Consider the following 22,393-nt stretch of genomic DNA (forward strand, 5'->3'; position numbering starts at 1 on the left):
TACCAATAACCAATAATACCTATTATTGATCAAATATTGCTTCTATATTTTAGTTTCTAAGAATTCACCAGTCTTCCCTACATACCTCAAAACTAAATCAAGTGGGGTAGGGGGCAGCAAAGTGGATAGAAGGCCAAGTCCAAAGACTGGCCTGGATTTTCCCCCCTCTTTTTTTGTATCTCTAGTGCTTAGTACATAGTATATACATAGAAAATGCTTGTTGACTTGATTTAACTAAGTTGGTAAAACAAAAGGCATATTTTTAGAATTTAGTTCTGGGGAAAGGAAGGATCTCATTTTAATGAAGGACATCATACTAAACTGGATTTCCTTTCTTTCTTTCTTTCTTTCTTTTTTTTTTTGTTACAGCTAATCCAGGTATTATTGGAAGACAAAGCCACCAAAAGCACAGTTAAATTAGATCTTCCTGTGGGTCAAGAAGCCCTTGTAACTCTAAAAGATGGACAGAAGTTTGTAATTCACACCTCAGATGTACTCCAGAGCCCTGAAGATGTTTATTTTAGAGAAACCAATGCTAATATATAAGAATGTGTAATAACACACAGGGAAGATGTATTTTTACTCTTAAAGTATACTAGCTGGGCAATTTTTGTAACAAAAGTGGGAGGAGTGTTATTGTATATAGTAGATGTAGCATTGTTTGACTTTTTTATGTTTAGATATATTTCCAGTGGTTGGCTTTGACCAAACTCATAAACTAATTTAAATTATTTTTTGCCTCCTTGACATTTCTTATAGCCTCTCCTGGTAATTCTATTTTTGTCCTCAACAGCTGAGAAACTTGTGAAACAAACAAATCATGTCAAGAAGCAAGCTACATTCAAGACAAAACTCATGGGAGATATGTAAGAAATAAAGAAATCTTCGGACCACTATTCTGAGCCAAAGGTCCATCTTTAATTGTGGAAATTAAGGCTGAAAGTCTCACCACACCCAGCCTGTGGCAATAATCTCCTGTAGATGTTCAACAGTGTTTTTATAGGTTTTTGATAACCAATTAGCATAAGTGATTAACAAGACAAAACATTCAGATATGTTAAAAAAAAAAAACCATAGCATTTGGTAACAAGTTTTGTTAACATTTGATAAGAAGTAATAAATTCTAGAACAAGATTAAGAAATTTAATTAATCTCATAATTACTAGTCCAGAACTATCATACTAACCCTGGGGAGGGGTTATGTCAAAATGGCCATAATACTCTGGGGAGTCTGCAGTGAGCATAAATCTTCACAGAATCAAACAACACTGGGACATGCTAAGATTGTTTTCCTGTGATCTCATCAAGTCATCATCACTCACCATTCCAAATGAGCACAGCTTAGTTCCTACTGCATGAGTTTCAGCTTCCCTAGATAAATTACCCAGACCTTAAGTTTGTGCTCTTCCAACAGAAGCTCTTAATCTAGTTAGATGCTCTAATATTCTAATACACCAAACTATATCCTTTCTAACACTATGGTTAATATTCTATTATTAAAATTGCATATATACAATTATATATATGATTATATATATACATAAAGATATATATATGTATAGTATATATCCTATACACAGTTTAATAACTGGGTCTAACTCTTAAAGTCATAGTTGCAGTTACCTACCTAAAGGACTACACATGATCACTTAATTTATGATCAATAATATAAAATTAATAAAGGCAATTTCCTTTTTAGATATCACTGTTTTAAAGAATATAACCCAATTCTTTTTTAAATTTTATTTTTATTATCATGCAAAACACAATTCCATATTGGTCATTGTTGTAAGAACACACTCATACCAAAACCCTAACCCTAAAGCTGTAAATACACTGATGTGAAAGAGAGAATGCTTGGATCTACATCCATTGGACTCCCAATAGTTCTTTCGCTGGAGCATTCCCCATCATAAGTCTTTCAGGATTGTTTCAGATCGTTAACATTGCTGAGAGTAGCCAAGTTTTCAGTTGATCATCATACAATATTGTTTGTTACCATGTTCAATGTCCTCCTGGTCCTGCTTAATTCACTCTCCATCAGTTCATGCAAATCTTTCCAGGTTCTTCTGAAATTATCTTGCTTATCATTTCTGAATATAACCCAATTCAAACTACAAAAAGGGGAAAAATATTTGTTCTCCTCCTTAGTATTGTTTCATTAAGTGGTCAGAATGTGTAGAATGACTTCCCAGTTAGGAAATGGATATCACTTTGAGACTTACTGGATCAAAGAACTTATTTTTCTCTAACAAAATTTTAAAAAGGGATAGATTTAATTCATATATCTATAACAAATTACATCTCCTTTATTTTAAATCTATTTCTTTTTCTTCATAGCCAAAGCATTAAAACTATTCAAATATAAGAAGTGTATCAATGTCAAAGCAGATCTATTCCCTTCTATCTGATTTGTGATAAAAAGTGATAATTTAATGAATATTTTTACATCTGCTAATATTATAATTAAGAGTTTATATAGATCTAAAGTCTAATATCAGGTTTAAATTGTGATACATAAAATTACATTCTAAACCTTTATAGGGGCAGCTAAGTGGCATAGTGGAATCACCAGCCTTGGAATCAGAAAAACATTTTCTTGAGTTCAAAACTGGTCTCAGACACTTTACTGCACTTCTCTCTTAGAACTGATATGAAGACAGAAAGTAAGGTGTATTTTTTAAAAGTGAGATTTGAACCCTGGTCTTCCTGACTCAAAACCTAGCTCTCAATTTTCTAGACCATGCTGCTTCTTGCAAGCCCCAAATCAGTTGTTATTGGCTTTATCTTCAGTAATTCACTTGTTTTAAAAATCATTAAATCATCGGATAGCAACAGTAGGATTAGCAACCTAACTTGATTCAGTACATAAATAATATCATGGGTAGTCTCATCTTTAGCCACAATATCTTATGAAATGAATACTAACAATAATGATGTTGGAACCAGAATGGGGTTCCCATAGGGCACATCAGAAAGGTTGAATGGTTTATCAAAGACCACAGAGCAAGATGATGTAGAGATGGCTGAGAATATTAATCAGAAGATTATGGTTTTAGTTACATCACATCAATAACTGTGTGATCTTGGGCAAGATCTTTTTATTTCCTTGGGCATTGGTTTTAACATCTGTAAAATGAGGATATTGGACTGGATGACCTCAAAAAGCCCTTCTAATTCTAAAATTCTATGTTTCTATAATGGCTAATATGCAGTTATAATAATCATTAAGTATTTATTAATTGATTATTCTACTTTTTATTTACTCTATTGTTTATCCAATTTTACTATATATTCTATGCACTAAGTACTGAAAAAACAAAGGTTAAAGTGAAAGACTTTACCCTCAAGGAGCTTATATTGTAATAAAGAATAAAACTTGTACACATGTGCATTTTACACATGTAAGGGTTATTATGTGGAATGTTTTGTCCATGTTGATTATATGTATCCACATGAATCTCTCTATTTGTAGTTCACAGGAAGGCATGGATAGATATCTCAAGTGTTGACCTCAACCTCTTTCACCCTGACTCTTCTCCAAAAGAGATTGATTTCCTTCCAAGAAGGGGAGTAGAGAGTTGAGATCAGATTCCTGCCATTCTGCTCTCTTTAGAGTTAGGAGTATTGGGTGAGGGGATTATAGCTAACTGCTCCCCCAAATATTGCTAATCTAGAGGAAATAATTTTTAGGTTCAAACCAAACTCCTGATCACTATCCCTTAATGGGGAATTATTGCTTCAAGGTAAATATCCAAAGCTTTATTCCCTTCTCACCAAATTCTAGATCCACAATGAACGCATATAGCAAATAAACATATTTATCCAAGCCATTAGCAAATAGAAATCAGAGAAAGTAAATGGTTGAGAAGATGTGCCAGGTAATATACAAAGTAAATAAACTCTATCACTCAGAGGAAATATCTTTGCTGGATTGAGACTCTTCCAGACTTCATCCAAGGAGAAATTCCCTGAAGTCTCTAGATTAGTAAATTAGGAATACAATTGAGGTGCCAGGCCCACTACACATTGACTTCTTTCCAGAGTTTTTCCCTTCAGGGACCTGAAGAGTGTGTCAGGAACTACATCTTCTCAAAGCTGGATGCTCAAAGACCAAGATCTCTCTTCTCACAAACACTCCCCAGCTTTGTCCTTCTGCAGATTGTATGGAGTATTGAGTAATCAATATCCACCAATAAGAAGAGTCTCATGCAAATAAACTTTTAATTATAGATTGTATTTATATACATTCTAATGGAGATGATGTTGGTAGATTTTTGTCCTTGAGTTGTTTCAGTCATTTCAGACTCTTTGTGATTCCATTTGGGTTTTTTGGGCAAAGATACTAGAATGGTTTCTCATTTCCTTCTCTAGCACATATTACAGATGAGGAAATTGAGGTAAACAGGGTCAAGTGACTTGCCCAGGGTCACATAACTAGTGTCTAAGGTCAGATTTGAACTTGGGAAGATGACTCTTCCTGACTCTAAGCTCAACACTCCTATGCATTGTGCCACCTACTTGTCCCAGTAGATTAGATAAAGAGATGGATGGACAGATGGATAGACAGACAGATACATACATACATGCAAAATGAATACAGGGAGTTTGAGGAGAGAGGGTATGAGCACCTGAGAGCATATCAGGAAAGGTTTCATACAGAATGTGGCATATGAGTTGAACCATTAAGGAAACCAGAGGTTCCAAGTGACAGGGATGTGGAGAGAATGCATTTCAGGCATGGTGGGATGGGGGTTGGGGAATGGCCAGTGCAAAATCATGAAGACGACATATGGAGTGTCACATGTGCTGTGTGTAGAACAGTGAGGAGGTCTGTATGGCTACGTTATACCATGTGGGGAGTGGATAGTGTGTAAGAAATCTAGAGTGGGAGAAAGATGTCATGATGAGCTTTAAATTTCAAATGTAAAAATTTGTATTTGATCCTAGATTCCAAAGGAAATGACTAGTTTGTTGACTGGGTGTGACATGATCAGAATGGCATTTTACTAAGATCAGTGTAGTGACTGAGTAAAAGATAAGTGTAAGGAGATACTTGAGATGATGAGACCAAATAGGAGACTAATGCAACAATCCAGGCAAGAACAGCAGCTAGGTAGCACCAGTCCTGGAGTCAAGAGGACCTGGGTTCAAACATGGCCTCAGTCTCTTCCTAGCTGTGTGACCTGAGCAAGTCACTTAACCCCATCTTCCTAGCCTTTGTCCTTCTATCTTAGAGTTATTACTAAAACAGAAAATAATGGTTAAAAAAGTAATAATCCAGGCAAGAAGGAATGAGGCCCTGAATAAGGGTGGTCTCTATGAGTATAAATATGTGAAAAGATGTTATGGAGGTCCAAACAAAAACTGACTGAATACATGAGGTAAGTGAAGTGAGGAGTCAACAACATAGAGTTTGTAAACCCAAATGACTAGAAAGATGGTCGTGTCCTCAACAGTAAAAGGAAAGTTTAAAGAGAAGTAGATTTGGGAGAAAAGATGAGTTCTGTTTTGAACATGTTGTTTTTAAGATACTTATGGAGGGTGGCAGCTGGATTGTTCAATGGATTGAGAGCCAGACCTAGAGACAGGAGGTCCTAGGTTCAAATGTGGCCTCCAACACTTCCTAGCTATGTGACCCTGAGCAAGTCACTTCACCCCAGTCGCCTAGCCTTTACCATTCTTCTGCTTTGGAACCAACACACAATATTGATTCTAAGATGGAAGGTAAGATGCTTACAGAGTGGGGGACAAATAGGTGGCTCAGAAGATAGAGACAGATCTAGAGATTAGAGATTCTGGGCAACTCTAGCCTCAGACACTTTCTATATGTATGACTTTGGGCAAGTCATTTAATCCCAAATGCATAGCCCTTATTGCTCTTTGACCTTGGAACTGATATTAGTATGGGTTATTAAAAAAGAAGGTAAAGGTTACTAAAAAAGAAAGAAAGAAAATAAGAAAGGAAGAAAAATTAATGTTTATAGAGTATCTAGGTGGAAATGTTCAGTAGTCTGTCAATAACTTCAAAAGATTCATGACTTCATCAATGTACTCAGTCAGTCAGCCAATAAGCATTTATTAAGCACTGATCATGTGCCAGTTACTGTACTAAGCACTGAAATACAAAGAAAGACAAAAAACATTCCCTGCTCTCAAACAGCTCCTAATCTAACAGGGGAAACAATATACAAACAATTATATATAAACAAGCTATGTACAGGATGGGGCAATTAGGTGGTATAATGGATAGAAAGACTCATCTTAATTTTAAAATCTGGCCTTAAACACTGAAAAATTACTGAATAACAATGTACAATATATATCACTAGAAAGATGGCATTAGTGTGATCACCACAGTGTAAGATTTAAATTAATATCAATAACTCCAATTTTTTATTTTATAAAGTTTATTAATAATCACTTGGAGTAAAAATAAAATAAACTAAAAGAGATAGAAGTTCACATGAGTAAGTTCTCTAGTCCACTTCCATCGCTGTGATCAAAGGAAAGAGAGAGGCGTGTCTACACAAAACTTATATCCTCCCTACATTACCACATAATGTGAGGAGGAACATGGAATGCTGGGAGAGAGAGAGAGACCAGGGGAGCAGATTCTAGTTACACAAATACATCATTATAGTAATTAAATACATAATAAATTTTTTCCTGCTTTCTAACTGTGACATTTAGAATGGATTTAGGGAGGAACATTTATAAGAGACATATCTTTATTTTAATGTTTCAAATTAGGATGAGCACTCTTTTCTACAAGCACAGATCAAAATTAAAGTCTAACTAGATTACATAGGCTGTACTTTAGCTAATTGGCAAGATGAGGACTAGTAACTTCATTTGATCAAAATGCATTTCCTGGTATCCATCAGAATCCTTCTTTTTTGAAAATAGCCATCAAAAGCATCTAAATTTATGAAACCATTACTAAGGACTTTAATTACAAAGATTTGCAGAAGCGTGCCTTAGTTGAAATTAAAGTCTGAGGAGCCAGGATCCAATTCCATCTCTACCATTTACTATCTATGTGACATTTTGCATCATCTCTGGGCCTCAATTTTATAACCTTTAAAATGAATGGTGAGTACTTGATCTCTAATACCAAATTTGTCTTAAAATCCCAAGATTTGGGTTGGGATGGATGTTTTGGGAAATGAAAGTGATGAAAAAAATTATAAAATATCTATTATTTCTATAAGTCTTGAGGGTAGATTTTCAAACTGAGTTTGGCTGTCCACTTCACAAGGATCTTGTAGGGCAATCATGTTTTCAGACAAGGAGTTAACCGTAGATAAACCTAAAATTCTAAGATTCAATACATCCTTTCCTCTTGTTCATTTTCTTTCTTTTACTGTTATCACATCTCCTAACATTCTTCCTTTACTCCTGTCCTCCTCCTATTAACACTTCCACAAAGGATAATCTTGAGAAGAAGTTGTGAAATCAGAATCTGAGGAAGGAGAAGGGAAGGAAGGAAGGCTGGACTGATGCAGTTCACCCTTGGGTAATAGTTGACTTTTATGTAGTTTAACTTAAGGCTTTTTTAACTCCAGCTGCAAGAGTAGCCATTTGTTTTTTCCCCTTTGCTGACTATCTTGAAGCTGTGTAATAGAATCTACTAAGAAGAAAGATAAAGGACAAGGGGGGGAAGGGTGTATGCCTTAAACAATGCTGAATGAACAAAGAGTGAAATGTAGAGCACTGGAAATGTTAGGGTCCAAGAGTAGACCACCCAAGGAGCACACGGAGACAATGCAAGTCAGACAAAGGGAAGTCTTTATTGCTAGCGCACTAGGGGTAACTCAGCCAGGTGAGTTCCCCCGAAGCACAGTCTGAATAGGGTTTATATAGATTATAGTGGTCATAGTTGAGTTACTTGAAAAGGGGGAACAACGATATTTTTAGAACATTCTGTTAATAATGTTAACTAAGTTAGCATAACAGGTGGGTGATGACGGGCAAACATGAAAGGCGGGCATATCAGGTGGGTTCTTGGACAAACATGAAAGGTAGGTGACTACGTGACTACTAGCATACTGGGGTCCTGTAATTCCTGGGACCTTGCCCAGAGCATTCCATTGTGGGACATTCAGAATAAGGGTCAGTTGATTTTTACTACATAACAGAAAAGGGAACTTCCTGAAATTGGAAATCTCTTTAAAAATCTGGGTTCACTATATCTCTTTCTTAAGCTTAAAATAAACATGATTTCAAGAACAACAAAATTCCAGATAAAAGTTCAAGAGTAATAGATTTAAAATAAAATGGTTTCAATACTGGATCTTCCAATTACTATCTGGGGGAATCTTCAGCAAGTTATTGAACCCCTTATGGGGTCTCAGTTTCTTTACCTGCTGTTCCTGTGGTTCATCCTTTATTTCCTTTTGGTGGGGAAGTCCCTTTAATTTTATTTTAATTTCAGAAATGCTTTATTTATATATTTATTCATCCCCTTCCTCCCTTCCTCCCAACACAGAAGTCATCATCTAGCAAAATATATAGATTATATCTTTCATGTTTACATTTCTAAGTTCTTTCTCTGGAGGTGAGCAGTCACAAATTATTCTTCAAATATAAGATCTATCATTGTGTAAAATGCTCTTTTGATTCTACTTGTTTTACTCTTCATTATCTCATGTATTTCTTTCTAGGTTTTGAAAAAATTAATATGCTTACTCTTCCTTTCAGTGTAGTAGTATTCCATCATACCAAAATTTGTTTAGTCATTCCCCAATTAATGGACATCCCCTAGTTTTCTCTTTCTTTGCCACCACAAAGAGATCAGCTATAAATATTGTAATATATAGGTTCTTTTCATTTTTTCCTGATCTCCTTGGGAAATAGATCCAGCAATAGGATTGCTGGGTTAGGATATATACAGTTTTAGAACTCTATTAGAACTCTAAAACTCTATAGAACATAATTCCAAATTGCTTTCCAGAATGATTGGATCAGTTCACAATTACACCAGCAGTGTATTAGTGTCTCTACTTTTCCATATCCCTATCCAACATTCATCATTTTACTGATTTTTGTCATTTTAGCCAATCTTATGGGTGTGAGATGATATGCCAAAATTGTTTTTGTTTGCCATTTCCCTAATCAGTAGATATTTAAAGCCTTTTTCATGTACCTTTTATGGCTTTTATTTCTTCATCTGAAAACTCTCTATTCATATCTTTTGCTCATTTATTAACTGAGGGATGGTTCTTATTCCCATAAATTTGACAACATTCTATATTTTCAGTATGATATCTCTTTCTGAGAGACCATGAAATTTTTTCTCAATTTTCTGCTTTCTTCTAATCTTGGCAACATTTGTTTCATTTGAACAAAACCTTTTTAATTTAATATACTCAAAATAATCCATTTTACATTTTACAATGCTCTCCCTCTATTATTTACTTATAATTTCCTCTTCTATCCATAAATCTGATAGGAAATATTTAACCTGTTCTTTTAATTTGGTTATGATATCTCCTTTAATGTCTAGATCATGTATCCATTCTGACCTTATCTTAGTGAATAGTGTAAAGTATGACTATACCTAGAATATGCCAAGCTACTTTCCAGTTGTTCCAGCAATTTTTACCAAAAAGTGACCAAAGAGTGACTTCTTATCTCAATAGCCTGGTTGTATGTTTTTGTCAAAATATAGGGTTAGTATAACCTTTTACTACTGTTTGTTTCATATCCGTTCTGTTTCACCCTTCTTTTTCTTAGCCAGTTTAAAGAAAATAATCAAAGACTTGTGAGATAGGAACACATTGTTATACAATGTCCCTCTCACACTATAGCTCAAATGGGATATCCCTTCACTTTCAGCCTCTTATTCTGTGGGATTCTTATCACTAGAAGATTAGTTAGCTTTTTATGAGATTGAGGTATGGGTTTACGGATTCTTTAACTAACTCCCTCTTGGATTACTGGTGTTCAGGATGCCAAAAGTCCCACAAGCTGTTGCCTAGAAAGAAAGCCAATTTGTCTTCGCATTGCCTTCTCTCTGCCACAGGAGGGTGCTGCGATCACTCCAACAGCTGGGGAGACTGGGTAAGACTGCCTGGGTCACAGCGCAGAATATATGTTACAAAAATGTTTGTGTTCTGCTATCACAGGCTGCTGGCTCTCTTGGCTGTTTTGGTGCAGCACGATGCTATCTCCAGCCTGGGGATATGTGATTGTGAGCTCGGTCTCCTGGTCAGTTACCAACAAGGTAGAGGAGGAGCTGGACAGCTCCTCCAACAAGGAGTCCCCGCCTTCCCTCCTAGAAGACACCACAAAGCATCCCGAAGCAGGGCTACCCCGCCTCTGTTTACAAAGAAGACAGTGACCTGAGGTCCGGACCAGAGGCTGGGAGGTCCAAATAGATCTCCTCTCCTTCTAGAACGTTTTCCTATAGAAGGAAAAGTGTCAAAGGGACAGGCAGCCTTCTTTCTCCGGAGCTGTTCATCTAGACTGACGGATCCCTGGGCTTTTCTGGCTACTATATCTACCCAGTGTGACAGAGGCTGGCACTAGGGAAAAAGTGCCAGACTGAAAAATATGTGAAATTGATCACCTCGACGGGGGAGGGGCCCCAGGAGGGGAATCCTGAGGAGAAGACTGGCTGGAGGAGAGAGCAGTGAGGGTCTCTCTGTCTTGAGCCATTGAAGAGAGGTGGATAAAGACTTTCTCCTGAGGGTTACCCACTTTTCCTGCTGGTGTCTGGAAATCTTTCCCCCCAACACTTCCCAATTGAAGGGACTTTCTGAGGAGAAACCTGAGCAGATTTTATCTCAGCTCCTGTTGCCCAGGGGTGAGTCCACCTGACTTTCTCTCAGGGGGCTCAGGCTGCCAAGGCCTGAGTTCTCCCCAAACTTGAGGAGGGAGGGGAAAGGGCTTAGATACAGACAGGGACCCACTTTCCCCACATTCCTTTCCCATTCTTCCCTGCCTGTTATTCCTTTTGTATTACCTGATTGAATTGACATTAAAAGTTATCTGTTCCCCAAACTGAGTGTGGGTGAACAGATCAAGGGGAGACCTTTTGGTCTAGAGTAGTAGAGGGGGGACACGAGAGAATCTGGGAGAGCAGCTTTAGCTAAGGAGGGAAGGCAGAAGAAGGAAAATCTTCAAACCCCCTCTCCTCTCTCTGAGCCAACCCGTTATATCTGCTATCCCCCATGAACCCCACTTTGAGAAGGGGGTTATCCTTTCTTTCCCCCTCTCCATACCAAAAGTCTAAGCGTCCCTATTGGGGCACTTAGTTTTTTGGGGGGGTTGAAGATTTTCCCCCTTCTGCCTTCCCTTCTTAGCTAAAGCTGCTCTCCCAAATTCTCTCTTGTCCCTCTTGTCCACTACTCTAGACCAAAAGGTCTCCCCTTGATCTGTTCACTCACACTCCACTTGGGGAACAGATAACTTTTAATGTCAACTCAATCAGGTAATACAAAAGGAATACCAATAAATAAATACCAAATAAGGAAGTAAAAAACCACATGCTTTCATTTTCATTTCAACTCCAACTATTCTTTCTCTGGGGGAGGATAGCATTCTTTGTCATAAGTCCCTCTAAGAAGTTGATAGGACTTTTTCTTTGCTTATTTTGTTAAGGAGTTTAAATAGTATTGGAATTAATTGGGTTTTATTTTTATTGTTTGTACTTATTTTATTAATTTATTTCACTTACCAATTACATGTAATACTTTCCTCATAAGTTTTCCAAAGTTATATGATCCACATAGGGAGAACAGAAGGAGAATGAGTTATGCAGGATTCAAGGAGAGAAAAAAAATCTAGAAGAGCCCAAGCTCTGAAAAAAAGAGATAGTGAGTTACTAAGGGAAATGTAAAAGGATTAGTTAGCAGTAGTGAGGGCCAAATGAGATGATTGGGCCTACTCAGGATGGTTGGGTGATTTTCTCCAGCTCTGTTTATAGCACATTATGATGAAAGGCTGGGAGCATAAAGATAGCAAAGCTTAGTGAAAGTAATCTAGACGCAAACTGCTTCCTCTCCCCTGTACTGAACAAAATAGACTACTTCAAAAGAGCATAAAAATCATCTTTGGGGGATCAGAGGGACTCTCCAGCAAAGCACAGAAACAAAGGTACGTGGGGTTTGAACACTTCCACACTATAAGAGGGAGAGAAAGCTCGCTTTCAAGTGTGAGCTGAGCTGAGCTGCCCTCCCCCACCCCACCTACCAGCTCACTCATCGGAGACAGCAAGTGAGTGAGGAATGTTTCAAAAGTGAGTGGGGAGCACTCCAGGGTCCTAGGGATCGAAAGAGGACACCCAGAGAACTACCCCTCAGAGGGGTTTCACTGGAGAACGCGCTGACCGTGGGGGCTCCAGCAAACTGCAAATGCTGTGGAGGCTCTAGAAATGTCCTGAGGCAAAATCTCCTCCACTCCTCACTGTAGTGGGTGGGGGGTACGCCAGGGTCCCTGAGAACTGACAAGGACTACCGGGGGACTATGTGGAGCAGTTTTACAGGGGAAGCCTGAATGCACCTGAGAGAAGAGACCACAGACTCTGTGGGTGGGCGCGCTAACAAACTTCCAATGCTGGGAAGAATCAACCTGAGGCAAAAACATCAAAACCCACCCATTTCACTCAGATTTCTGACTGAAAAGCAAAGGGGAAACCACCGGGATGGCTCAGAGTACCCAAGATCAACCCTCTAAGAAGAACGGGAAAAAAGTTGCTATTGAAAACTTTTATGGAATCAAAACTCAGGCTGCAGATGATAAAGAGGATGAAATGCAAACAAAATCAAAACATGGCCAAAAAAAAAATGGAAACTATCCACAAGCTCTGGAAGAACTCAAAATGGAGCTTATCCAAAAGATGGAAACCTTCTGGCAAAACCTCACAATTGGAGAAACAACTGGAAGCCTCAAACAGCAGGGCAGACCAAACTGAAAAGCAAAACCAGTCCTTAAAGACCAGAATTAAACAAGTGGAAGGCAGTGATCTTGCAAAACAGCAAGAATTAATAAAGAAAAGTAAAAAAATTAATGAATTAGAAGAAAACATAAAATATCTTACTGACAAGGTGACAGACCAGGAAAACAGAGGAAGGAGAGACAACTTGAGAATCATTAGTCTACCCGAAAAACCAGAGATAAACAAAAACCTCAATGCCATACTCCAAGAAATCATAGAAGAGACATGTCCAGATGTACTCAAGCAAGAGGGCAAAATAGAAATAGAAAGGGTTTATAGAACACCCTCTATACTAAATCCCCCAAAACGCACAGGAATGTAATCGCCAAATTCAAGAGCTTCCAAGCTAAGGAGAAAATCTTACAAGAAGCTAAGAAGAGGAATGTCAGATATAGAGGAGCCCCTATAAGGATCACACATGACTTAGCAGCAAACACGCTAAGAGACTGCAAAGCATGGAACATGATATTCAGAAAGGCAAGAGAAATGGGTCTTCAACAAAGAATCAGCTATCCATCAAAACTGACTATATACTTCCAGGGGAAAGTATGGGCATTCAACAAAATAGAAGATTTCCAAGTATTTGCAAAGAAAAGACCAGAACTCAGTGGAAAGTTTGACATCCAAACACAAAGAGCAAGAGAAACATGAAAAGGTACATATGAAAGAAAAGGAAAAGGAGAAAAGTGTTTTTTTTTCTTTTACTCAAACTCTCTTCTATAAGGGCTACAAGTAGATCAAATCATATATAATAACATATGGGGAAAATATTATCTGTAACTTTCAAATATTGTATGCATTAATAGAGTAATCAGAAAAATTACTCATAGGGAAAGATTGGGGCATTAACATGATTTGGGGGGGGAAGAAAGAAAAAGAGAGGGGGATCTACAATGGTAATAAGATATACTTGAGGAAATAGAAATAAATTAAATAGAATAATCTTTGTCACACAAAGATAAACACAGGAAGGGGAGGGGAACAATTCTCTTATAAGAAGGAGAGAAGAAGAGTACTAATTGGTATTACTTAAACCCTACGCTCAGTGAAATCTACTCTGAGAGGGAAGAGCATCTAGATCCATTGGGATCTTGAATTCTATTTTATCCAACAGCCTAAGGGAGAAGGGTAAATAAAGGGGGGCTGAGGAGAGGGAGTACAAAAATGGAGGGAAGGAGAGGGGGGAGGGGAAGGGAACAAAAAGGGAGGGGTCAGAAAGGGAAGTATAACAAGGGGGGGAGTAGGGGGACTGATTTAAAGTAAACCACTGGTTTAAAAGGTTATAGCTAAAGAAGAAAGGTCAGAATCAGGGGAGGATATCAAAATGCTGGGGAACTCATAAATGACAATCATAACATTGAATGTGAATGGGATGAACTCACCCATAAAACGTAGATGAATAGCAGAGTGGATTAGAATCCAAAACCCTACCATATGTTGTCTTCAGGAAACACACATGAGATGGATAGAAACTCATACGGTCAGAATTAAAGGTTGGAGTAAGACCTATTGGGCCTCAATGGGCAGGAAGAAGGCAAGAGTTGCAATCGTGATATCTGACAAAGCCAAAGCAAAAATAGACCTGATTAAAAGGAATAGGGAAGGTAAATACATCCTGATAAAAGGGAGTATAGACAATGAGGAAATATAACTAATCAACATGTATGCACCAAATAATATAGCACCCAAATTTCTAATGGAGAAACTAGAAGAATTGAAGGAGGAAATAGATAATAAACTATACTAGTGGGAGATCTGAACTAACCACTGTCAAATTTAAATAAATCAAATAAAAAAATAAATAAGAAAGATGTAAAAGAGGTGAATGAAATATTGGAAAAATTAGAGTTAATATATACATGGAGAAAAATAAATAGGGACAAAAAGGAATACACCTTGTTTTCAGCAGCACATGGCACATTTACAAAGATTGACCATGTAGTAGGTCATAAAACCATGGGAAAAAATGCAGAATAGCAGAATTAATAAGTGCAAACTTTTCAGATCATAAGACAATAAAAATAATGATCAGTAAGGGTACATGGAGAGCAAAACCAAAAATCAATTGGAAATTAAATAATATGATACTCCAAAATCTGTTAGTTAGAGAACAAATCATAGAAACAATTAATAATTTCATTGAAGAAAATGACAATGGTGAGATATCCTTTCAAACCTTATGGAACACAGCCAAAGCAGTACTCAGAGGAAAAGTCATATCCCTGAGTACATATATTAACAAATTAGGGAGAGCAGAGATCAATGAACTGGACATGCAAATCAAAAAACTTGAAAGCAAACAAATTAAAAACCCCCAGAAGAAAACCAAATTAGAAATCCTAAAAATCAAGGGAGAAATTACTAAAATTGGAAGTGATAGAACTATTAAATTAATAAATAAGACAAGAAGCTGGTACTTTGAAAAAACAAACAAAATAAACAAGGTACTGGTCAACCTAATTTTAAAAAGGAGGGAAGAAAAGCAAATTGACAGTATCACAGATGAAAAGGGGGACCTTACCTCCAATAAAAAGGAAATTAAGGCAATCATTAAAAACTATTATACCCAATTATATGGCAATAAATATGCCAATCTAGGCAATATGGATGAATATTTACAAAAATATAAATTGCCTAAACTAACAGAAGAAGAAATAGAATTCTTAAATAATCCCATATCAGAAAAAGAAATCCAATAGGCCATCAAAGAACCCCCTAAGAAAAAATCCCCAGGGCCTGATGAATTCACTAGTGAATTCTATCAAACATTCAAAGAACAACTAACCCCAATACTATAAAAACTATTTGACATAAGCAAAGAGGGAGTGCTACCAAACTCCTTTTATGACACAAATATGATACTAATTCCAAAGCCAGGTAGATCAAAAATGGAGGAAGAAAACTACAGACCAATCTCCCTAATGAACATAGATGCAAAAATCTTAAACAGGATATTATCAAAAAGACTTCAGCAAGTGATCAGGAAGGTCATTCACTATGATCAAGTAGGATTCATACCAGGAATGCAGGGCTGGTTCAATATTAGGAAAACCATCCACATAATTGACCATATCAACAAGCAAACCAACAAAAATCACATGGTTATCTCAATAGAAGCAGAAAAAGCCTTTGATAAAATACAACACCCATTCCTATTGAAAACACTAGAAAGTATATGAATAAACGGGTCTTTCCTAAAAATAATAAAGAGTATATATCTAAAACTATCAGCAAATATCATCTGCAATGGAGATAAACTAGATGCATTCTCAATAAGATCAGGAGTGAAACAAGGATGCCCATTATCACCTCTAATATTTAACATTTTACTAGAAACACTAGCAGTAGCAATTAGAGAAGAAAAAGAAATTGAAGGCATTAAAATACGCAATGAGAAGACCAAGTTATCACTCTTTGCAAATGATATGATGGTCTACTTAAAGAATCCTACAAATTCAACAAAATTTGAGAATCAACAAAAAAGCTAATCAAAAAAATCAACAACTTCAGCAAAGTTGCAGGATACAAAATAAACCCACATAAGTCATCAGCTTTTCTGTATATTTCCAACCCATCTCAGCAGCAAGAATTAGAAAGAGAAATCCCATTCAAAATCACTGTAGACAAAATAAAATACTTAGGAATCTATCTGCTCAGACAAACACAGGAACTATATGAACACAACTACAAAACACCCTCCACACAACTAAAACTAGACTTGAGCAATTGGAAAAACATTAAGTGCTCATGGGTAGGACGAGCCAATATAATAAAAATGACAATCCTACCCAAACTGATCTATCTATTTAGTGCCATACCCATTGAACTTCCAAATTTTTTTTTTTTACTGAATTAGAAAAAAACATAACAAATTTCATTTGGAAGAACAAAGGATCAAGGATATTCAGGGAAATGATGGGGAAAAAATAGAAAGGAAGGGGGCCCTTCAGTCCCAGATCACAAAATATACTATAAAGCAGTGGTCATAAAAAACAATTTGGTACTGGCTAAGAGACAGAAAGGAGGATCAGTGGAATAGACTTGGGGTAAGTGACCTCAGCAAGACAGTCTATGACAAACCCAAAGACCCCAGCTTTTGGGACAAAAATCCACTATTTGATTAAAAACTGTTGGGAAAACTGGAAGACAGTGTGGGAGAGATTAGGTTTGGATCAACACCTCACACCCTATACCAAGATAAACTCAGAATGGGTGAATGACCTGAACATAAAGAAGGAAACTAAGTAAATTAGGTGATCACAGAATAGTATAAATGTCAGACTTGTGGGAAGGGAAAGATTTTAAAACCAAGCAATACTTAGAAAGAGTCACAAAATGTAAAATAAATAATTTTTATTACATCAAATTAAAAAGGTTTTGTACAAACAAAACCAATGTAACCAAAATCAGTAGGGAAGCAACAAACTGGGAAACAATCTTCATAACAAAAACTTCTGACAAAGGTCTAATTACTCAAATTTACAAAGGGCTAAATCAATTGTACATAAAATCAAGCCAATCCCCAGTTGATAAATGGGCAAAGGACATGAATAGGCAATTCTCAGTCAAAGAAATCAAAACCACTAATAAGCACATGGAAAAGTGTTCTAAATCTCTTATAATCAGAGAGATACAAATCAAAACAACTCTGATATATCACCTCACACCTATCAGATTGGCTAACATGACAGCAAAGGAAAGAAATGAATGCTGGAGGGGATGTGGCAAAGTCAGGACATTAATTCATTGCTGGTGGAGTTGTGAATTGATCCAACCATTCTGGAAGGCAATTTGGAACTATGCCCAAAGGGTGCTAAAAGACTCTCTACCTTTTTACTCAGCCATAGCACTGCTGGGCTTGTACCCCAATGAGATAATAAGGAAAAAGACTTGGACAAAAATATTCATAGCTGCACTCTTTGTGGTGGCAAAAAATTGGAAAATGAGAAGATGCCCTTCAATTGGGGAATGGCTGAATAAATTATGGTATATGTTGGTGATGGAATACTATTGTGCAATATTGAACAATATTGAACAATAAAGTGGAGGAATTCCATGGAGACTGGAATGACCTCCAAGAAGTGATGCAGAGTGAAAGGAGCAGAACCAGGAAAACATTGTACACAGAGATTGATACACTGTGGTACAATCAAAAGTAATGGACTTCTCCATTAGTCTCAATGCAATGTCCCTGAACAACCTGCAGGGACCAAGGAGAAAAAAACACCAACCACAAGCAGAGGACAAACAGTGGGAGTAAAAACACCGAGGAAGGACAACAGCTTGACTACAGGGGTGGAGGGGATATGATCAAGGAGAGACTCTGAATGAACACCCTACTACCAATAGCAAGGAAATGGGCTCGGGTTCAGGACCCACGTGATACCCAGAAGAATTGCACATTGCCAATGGGAGGTTTGGTGGGAGAGGGGAGGGGAAAAAAGGTGATCTTTGTTTCTAATGAATAACTTTGGAAAATGACCAAATAAAATAAATGTTAAAAGAAGAAAAAAAAAGAATATCTGATTTCACTGTGTGACCCTACCTCATCTTATCTTTTAGTGCTTTAGGAAACTGTCTAAAACTCTAATTTATTAAGAAGATGGAGAAAGTCCCTCACTGGGAGCTCTCTCAACCAATGAAATCACAATTGTTAATCCTATCATAGCCTGATTGTACCATTCCAACAATTGTTGACAACTCCCAATTTTTAAAGTCTTCTTTTATTTCTGTAAAGAGCATTTTTAGTTATAGTCATATAATTACTGAGTATGTCTCAATATTAATGGGGACCTAGAATATATAATGCTTTAATTTTGAATGGAACTTCTTTTTCTATCTTTTTTCTTCTGTTTTATTTTATTTTATTTTTTGAGTAATGTACAGACAGGCTAATCACATTTATTTACTTATCTTGAAGTACTAATTACTAATTGTCTAAATTACCAATTGCAATTTATATTGATTTTTTTGAATCGCTAAATAAACTACAAAATTGTCTCTAATGACAATAAAAAAAATTATTCCCACCAACAAATATCTAAGTTTGAAATTATACTTCTAGGTAGTGAAAACATCAAGTTAAAGAGATGTATTGTATTAAATCCCCCTACACTTCTTCCTGATTTTCCAAAGAATGGTGAACCATTATATGAATGTGTAGAAGTAGTAGATCTAGTGGATATGCCAAGGATGGATTTGAAAGACACTCCTATTGAAAATCCAGAATTGGTTTTATTCACAGTTGGTTCTTCATATTTGTGTAATGGAATTTGATGTACAGGTGTGGCAGTTGTCACAGAATTTGAGACACTGTGGTATGGATAGTAACATTAGTGCTCAATGTGCAGAGTTGGTTGCTTTAAAGCAAGCATGTCTTCTGGCTTATGGTAAAACTGCAAATGTGTATATGCTGGGAACCATCAGGCCACGATGCCTTGACAGAGTCACACATGGTAGCTAAGGAGGCCTCAGAATGGCCCTTGGCAAGATGTGACTGCCCACTCAGTACCCCTCGCATAACCTCTCTTATCAATATCCCTTACCTATGGAGTTGACATGATTATTATGCCCCCTAGTCTCAGAAGGAATAATGTAAGAGCAAAATACCTGCACCCTAATTCACCAAAACATCACCAAAAGATCAGACCCTCAAACCCAGTCCCAAAAGAGGATCATGGGTTAACTTTTACTTAGGTACATAATTCCCAGTAAAACCACAGCTACAGGCCAAGCCCAGAACTTTCCCACTCACAGAAACTTATTCTCATGAAGCCAGCACACAAATCAATCATAAGGGCCCATACAAAACGTACAGGTACATCAAGCTTCAACTCAGAAACTCCCTAGTAAACCCTGAAAAATGATCAGTCTAATATTAAATCTGAATTGTGTCCCCAGTACCCCTCAATCTCAATGGTATGATTGTTGAATTGTCTTTTAAGAACCTCTGATTAATTATTCCTTTTTATTAAAACTAATAAGTAAATTTCCTTGATTGTTTGTAAGCTCAAAACTTCTCACAGGATAATGAGAAAATTAAGCCACCTTTGACAAAATCATTTATCTTGCATGAAACCTTTGAGCTTTTAAGAATCTGTAATAACAATACTAGAATATAGAATGTCAATTAAGTGATTTGTTAAAACTTAATGTATCACTTTTCCAATTATCTCCATTTAGACATGTGTATTAGACAATGTATCTGTGTGCCAATAAAATGGGTATAAAAATAAATACCAAGCCTGGGGATGTGGAGCAGCTCTATCAGATGCAAAGCATGCCCATGTCCATAAATATACAGCTGTCTTTTGTTTGTTATTTTTTTGACTGATTGTTCACCACCTGTTGGGAACCCCTGGAGTCACGAGTGAGACTGGACATTGCCCACAGCATGTATACAGACTCCCATTATGCTTTTTCAGTGTGTCATGGTACAGGAAAGTTCTGAAAACAATGAGGTTTTATTACTGCATTGGGAAAACCAATTGCTAATCCAGAAGCCTAAATAGCTAGTGGTAATCCATTGTTGAAACCATACTAATAGCAGAGATTCAGTTGCTAAAAGAAATCATAGAGCTGATAAAACTGCAAAATTTGCTGCCAGAAATGCTCCAGTGTATGTCATGAACTTATCAACTATATAATCTGATGATCTAGAAAACGCTTATATAGACTCAGAAATACAAAAATAGAAGAAGTTTGGAGCAAGAAAAAAACATGGTATATGATTAGCAGATACTGGAAAACCACTGTTACCAAAAGACTTTTATACCTATTTGTGTCAAACCATTCACACAAAAGGTCATTTTGGTACTCATGCTGTAATTGACACCATAAAGAGACAATGGGTAACTCCTGGAATAAGTGCTATAGCAAATAAGATCTGTTCAATCTGTTTCATTTGCCAAAAATTAAATCAAGGGGCATTCAGACAGAAAGGATTAGGTGGTAGATCTTTAGCATATTGTCCATTTGAGAGTCTGCAGATTGATTACATCAGCATGTCAAAAGCTGAAAGATACAAGTTTTGCTTGGTAATTGTTGACAGAGTAACCAAATGCCCTGAAGCTTTTCCATCAAATACAAATACAGCTAGCTTTGTGGTGAAAGTGTTGATTAAGGAAATTATACCTAGATCTGGAGTACCACTAACAAAAGACTCTGATAAGGGATCACATTTTACTCAAGACATCCTGAAAAGAGTCTTGAAAATCTAGGAATAACACCAAAATATCATGTGCTTTATCGCCCACAAAGTTCAGGGCAAGTGGAGTGCATAAATAGGGAAGTAAAGACTATGGTAGGGAAGATTTGTGCTGAAACTGATCTCAAATGGCCATAGATTCTTCCCATAGCTTTGTATTACCTATGTACGAGATCAAGAGAAGATTTACATATATCATCCTATGAAATGCTCTTTGGACATGCTCCACTACAGGCAAAAACTTGTATATATGTATGTATATTGTCTATACATCTCTCTTAGGAGGAGATTGCCAACTTGCTTCTTACTTAAGTGCTTTACAACAAAGACTAAAAGAATTATGTGATATGGGAGTATTAATTCAAACTGGTCCTTTGGATTATTCTCTGCATAATTACAAACCAGGAGATATAGTATATGTCAAAAATTTTGCTCAAGCATCAGCAACACAAGAGAGAGCTGGTTAGGTTCTTACACTATTGTATTAGTTTCTCCATCTTCAGTAAAAGTTTTGGTAGAGATTCATAGTATCATTGTTCATATATAAAATTAGCACATGGTATTAATAATGAAAATGTACAAATAATCAAAGAAGAAAATGAAGAAGAGATCTTAGAAAGTTAGAATCATCAGTCAAATTGAGTCTGCAGTCAAAAAGATCAGTAATGAGAGGACGATTTCTGTGGAAGAGGATAGAAAAGGACAATTCAGATGAAGAGAAGAATTCAGGAATTAATGGACATTGTTAAAAGACTGAAAACTTATAAATTTAAAGACTGAGAAATTTACAATGAAGAAGATTTCAGGATTAATGGACTAATGAATTAATACTTTTTGGTAATGTGTTATAGTACAAAATAACATCACATTTATTCACATACAAACACAAATATATTTACTGCTATGGAATTGCAAAAGAATAATTATTCAAGAAGGAGTAGAGAAGAGAAAGAAAGATCCGAAGTAGGGGTAAGTATATTGCATACAACAGTAACATAAAATTGACATAACAGTAACACTGACATTAAATAGCATAATAAAACAAAAATTAAACATAAACATGGTTAGGTTACATTGAATCACTACTTAAATGAGTGAAACAATGTATAGTTAAGGTACTAACAGTGTTATGATTAGCTATAGATAAGTTAGTTACCAACAAAACATAGTTAGATACTTAGATTTAGTTTAAGTATACAAATCTAGTTAGACAGAAGAATTTAAAAGATAGGGATTAGTTAGGT

The 22,393-nt window shown here is 36.5% G+C and overlaps 1 protein-coding gene across 3 annotated transcripts in view; it reads left to right on the forward strand.

The window, feature by feature from the left end:
* The window catches only part of RFX8 (regulatory factor X8), a 140,981-nt gene extending 140,250 nt beyond the window's left edge, over nt 1-731 (forward strand). For all 3 annotated transcript variants that reach the window (XM_007501155.3, XM_056808240.1, XM_056808241.1), the window contains one exon: nt 370-731. In XM_007501155.3, coding sequence (XP_007501217.1) covers nt 370-546 — 177 coding nt within the window. In that variant the 3' untranslated portion in view covers nt 547-731. The remainder of the gene's footprint in view (nt 1-369) is intronic.
* Nucleotides 732-22,393: the final 21,662 nt, after the last annotated feature.

This window comes from Monodelphis domestica, chromosome 8 (genome assembly GCF_027887165.1).
Source record: "Monodelphis domestica isolate mMonDom1 chromosome 8, mMonDom1.pri, whole genome shotgun sequence".
In the NCBI taxonomy this organism is placed as follows: domain Eukaryota; kingdom Metazoa; phylum Chordata; class Mammalia; order Didelphimorphia; family Didelphidae; genus Monodelphis; species Monodelphis domestica.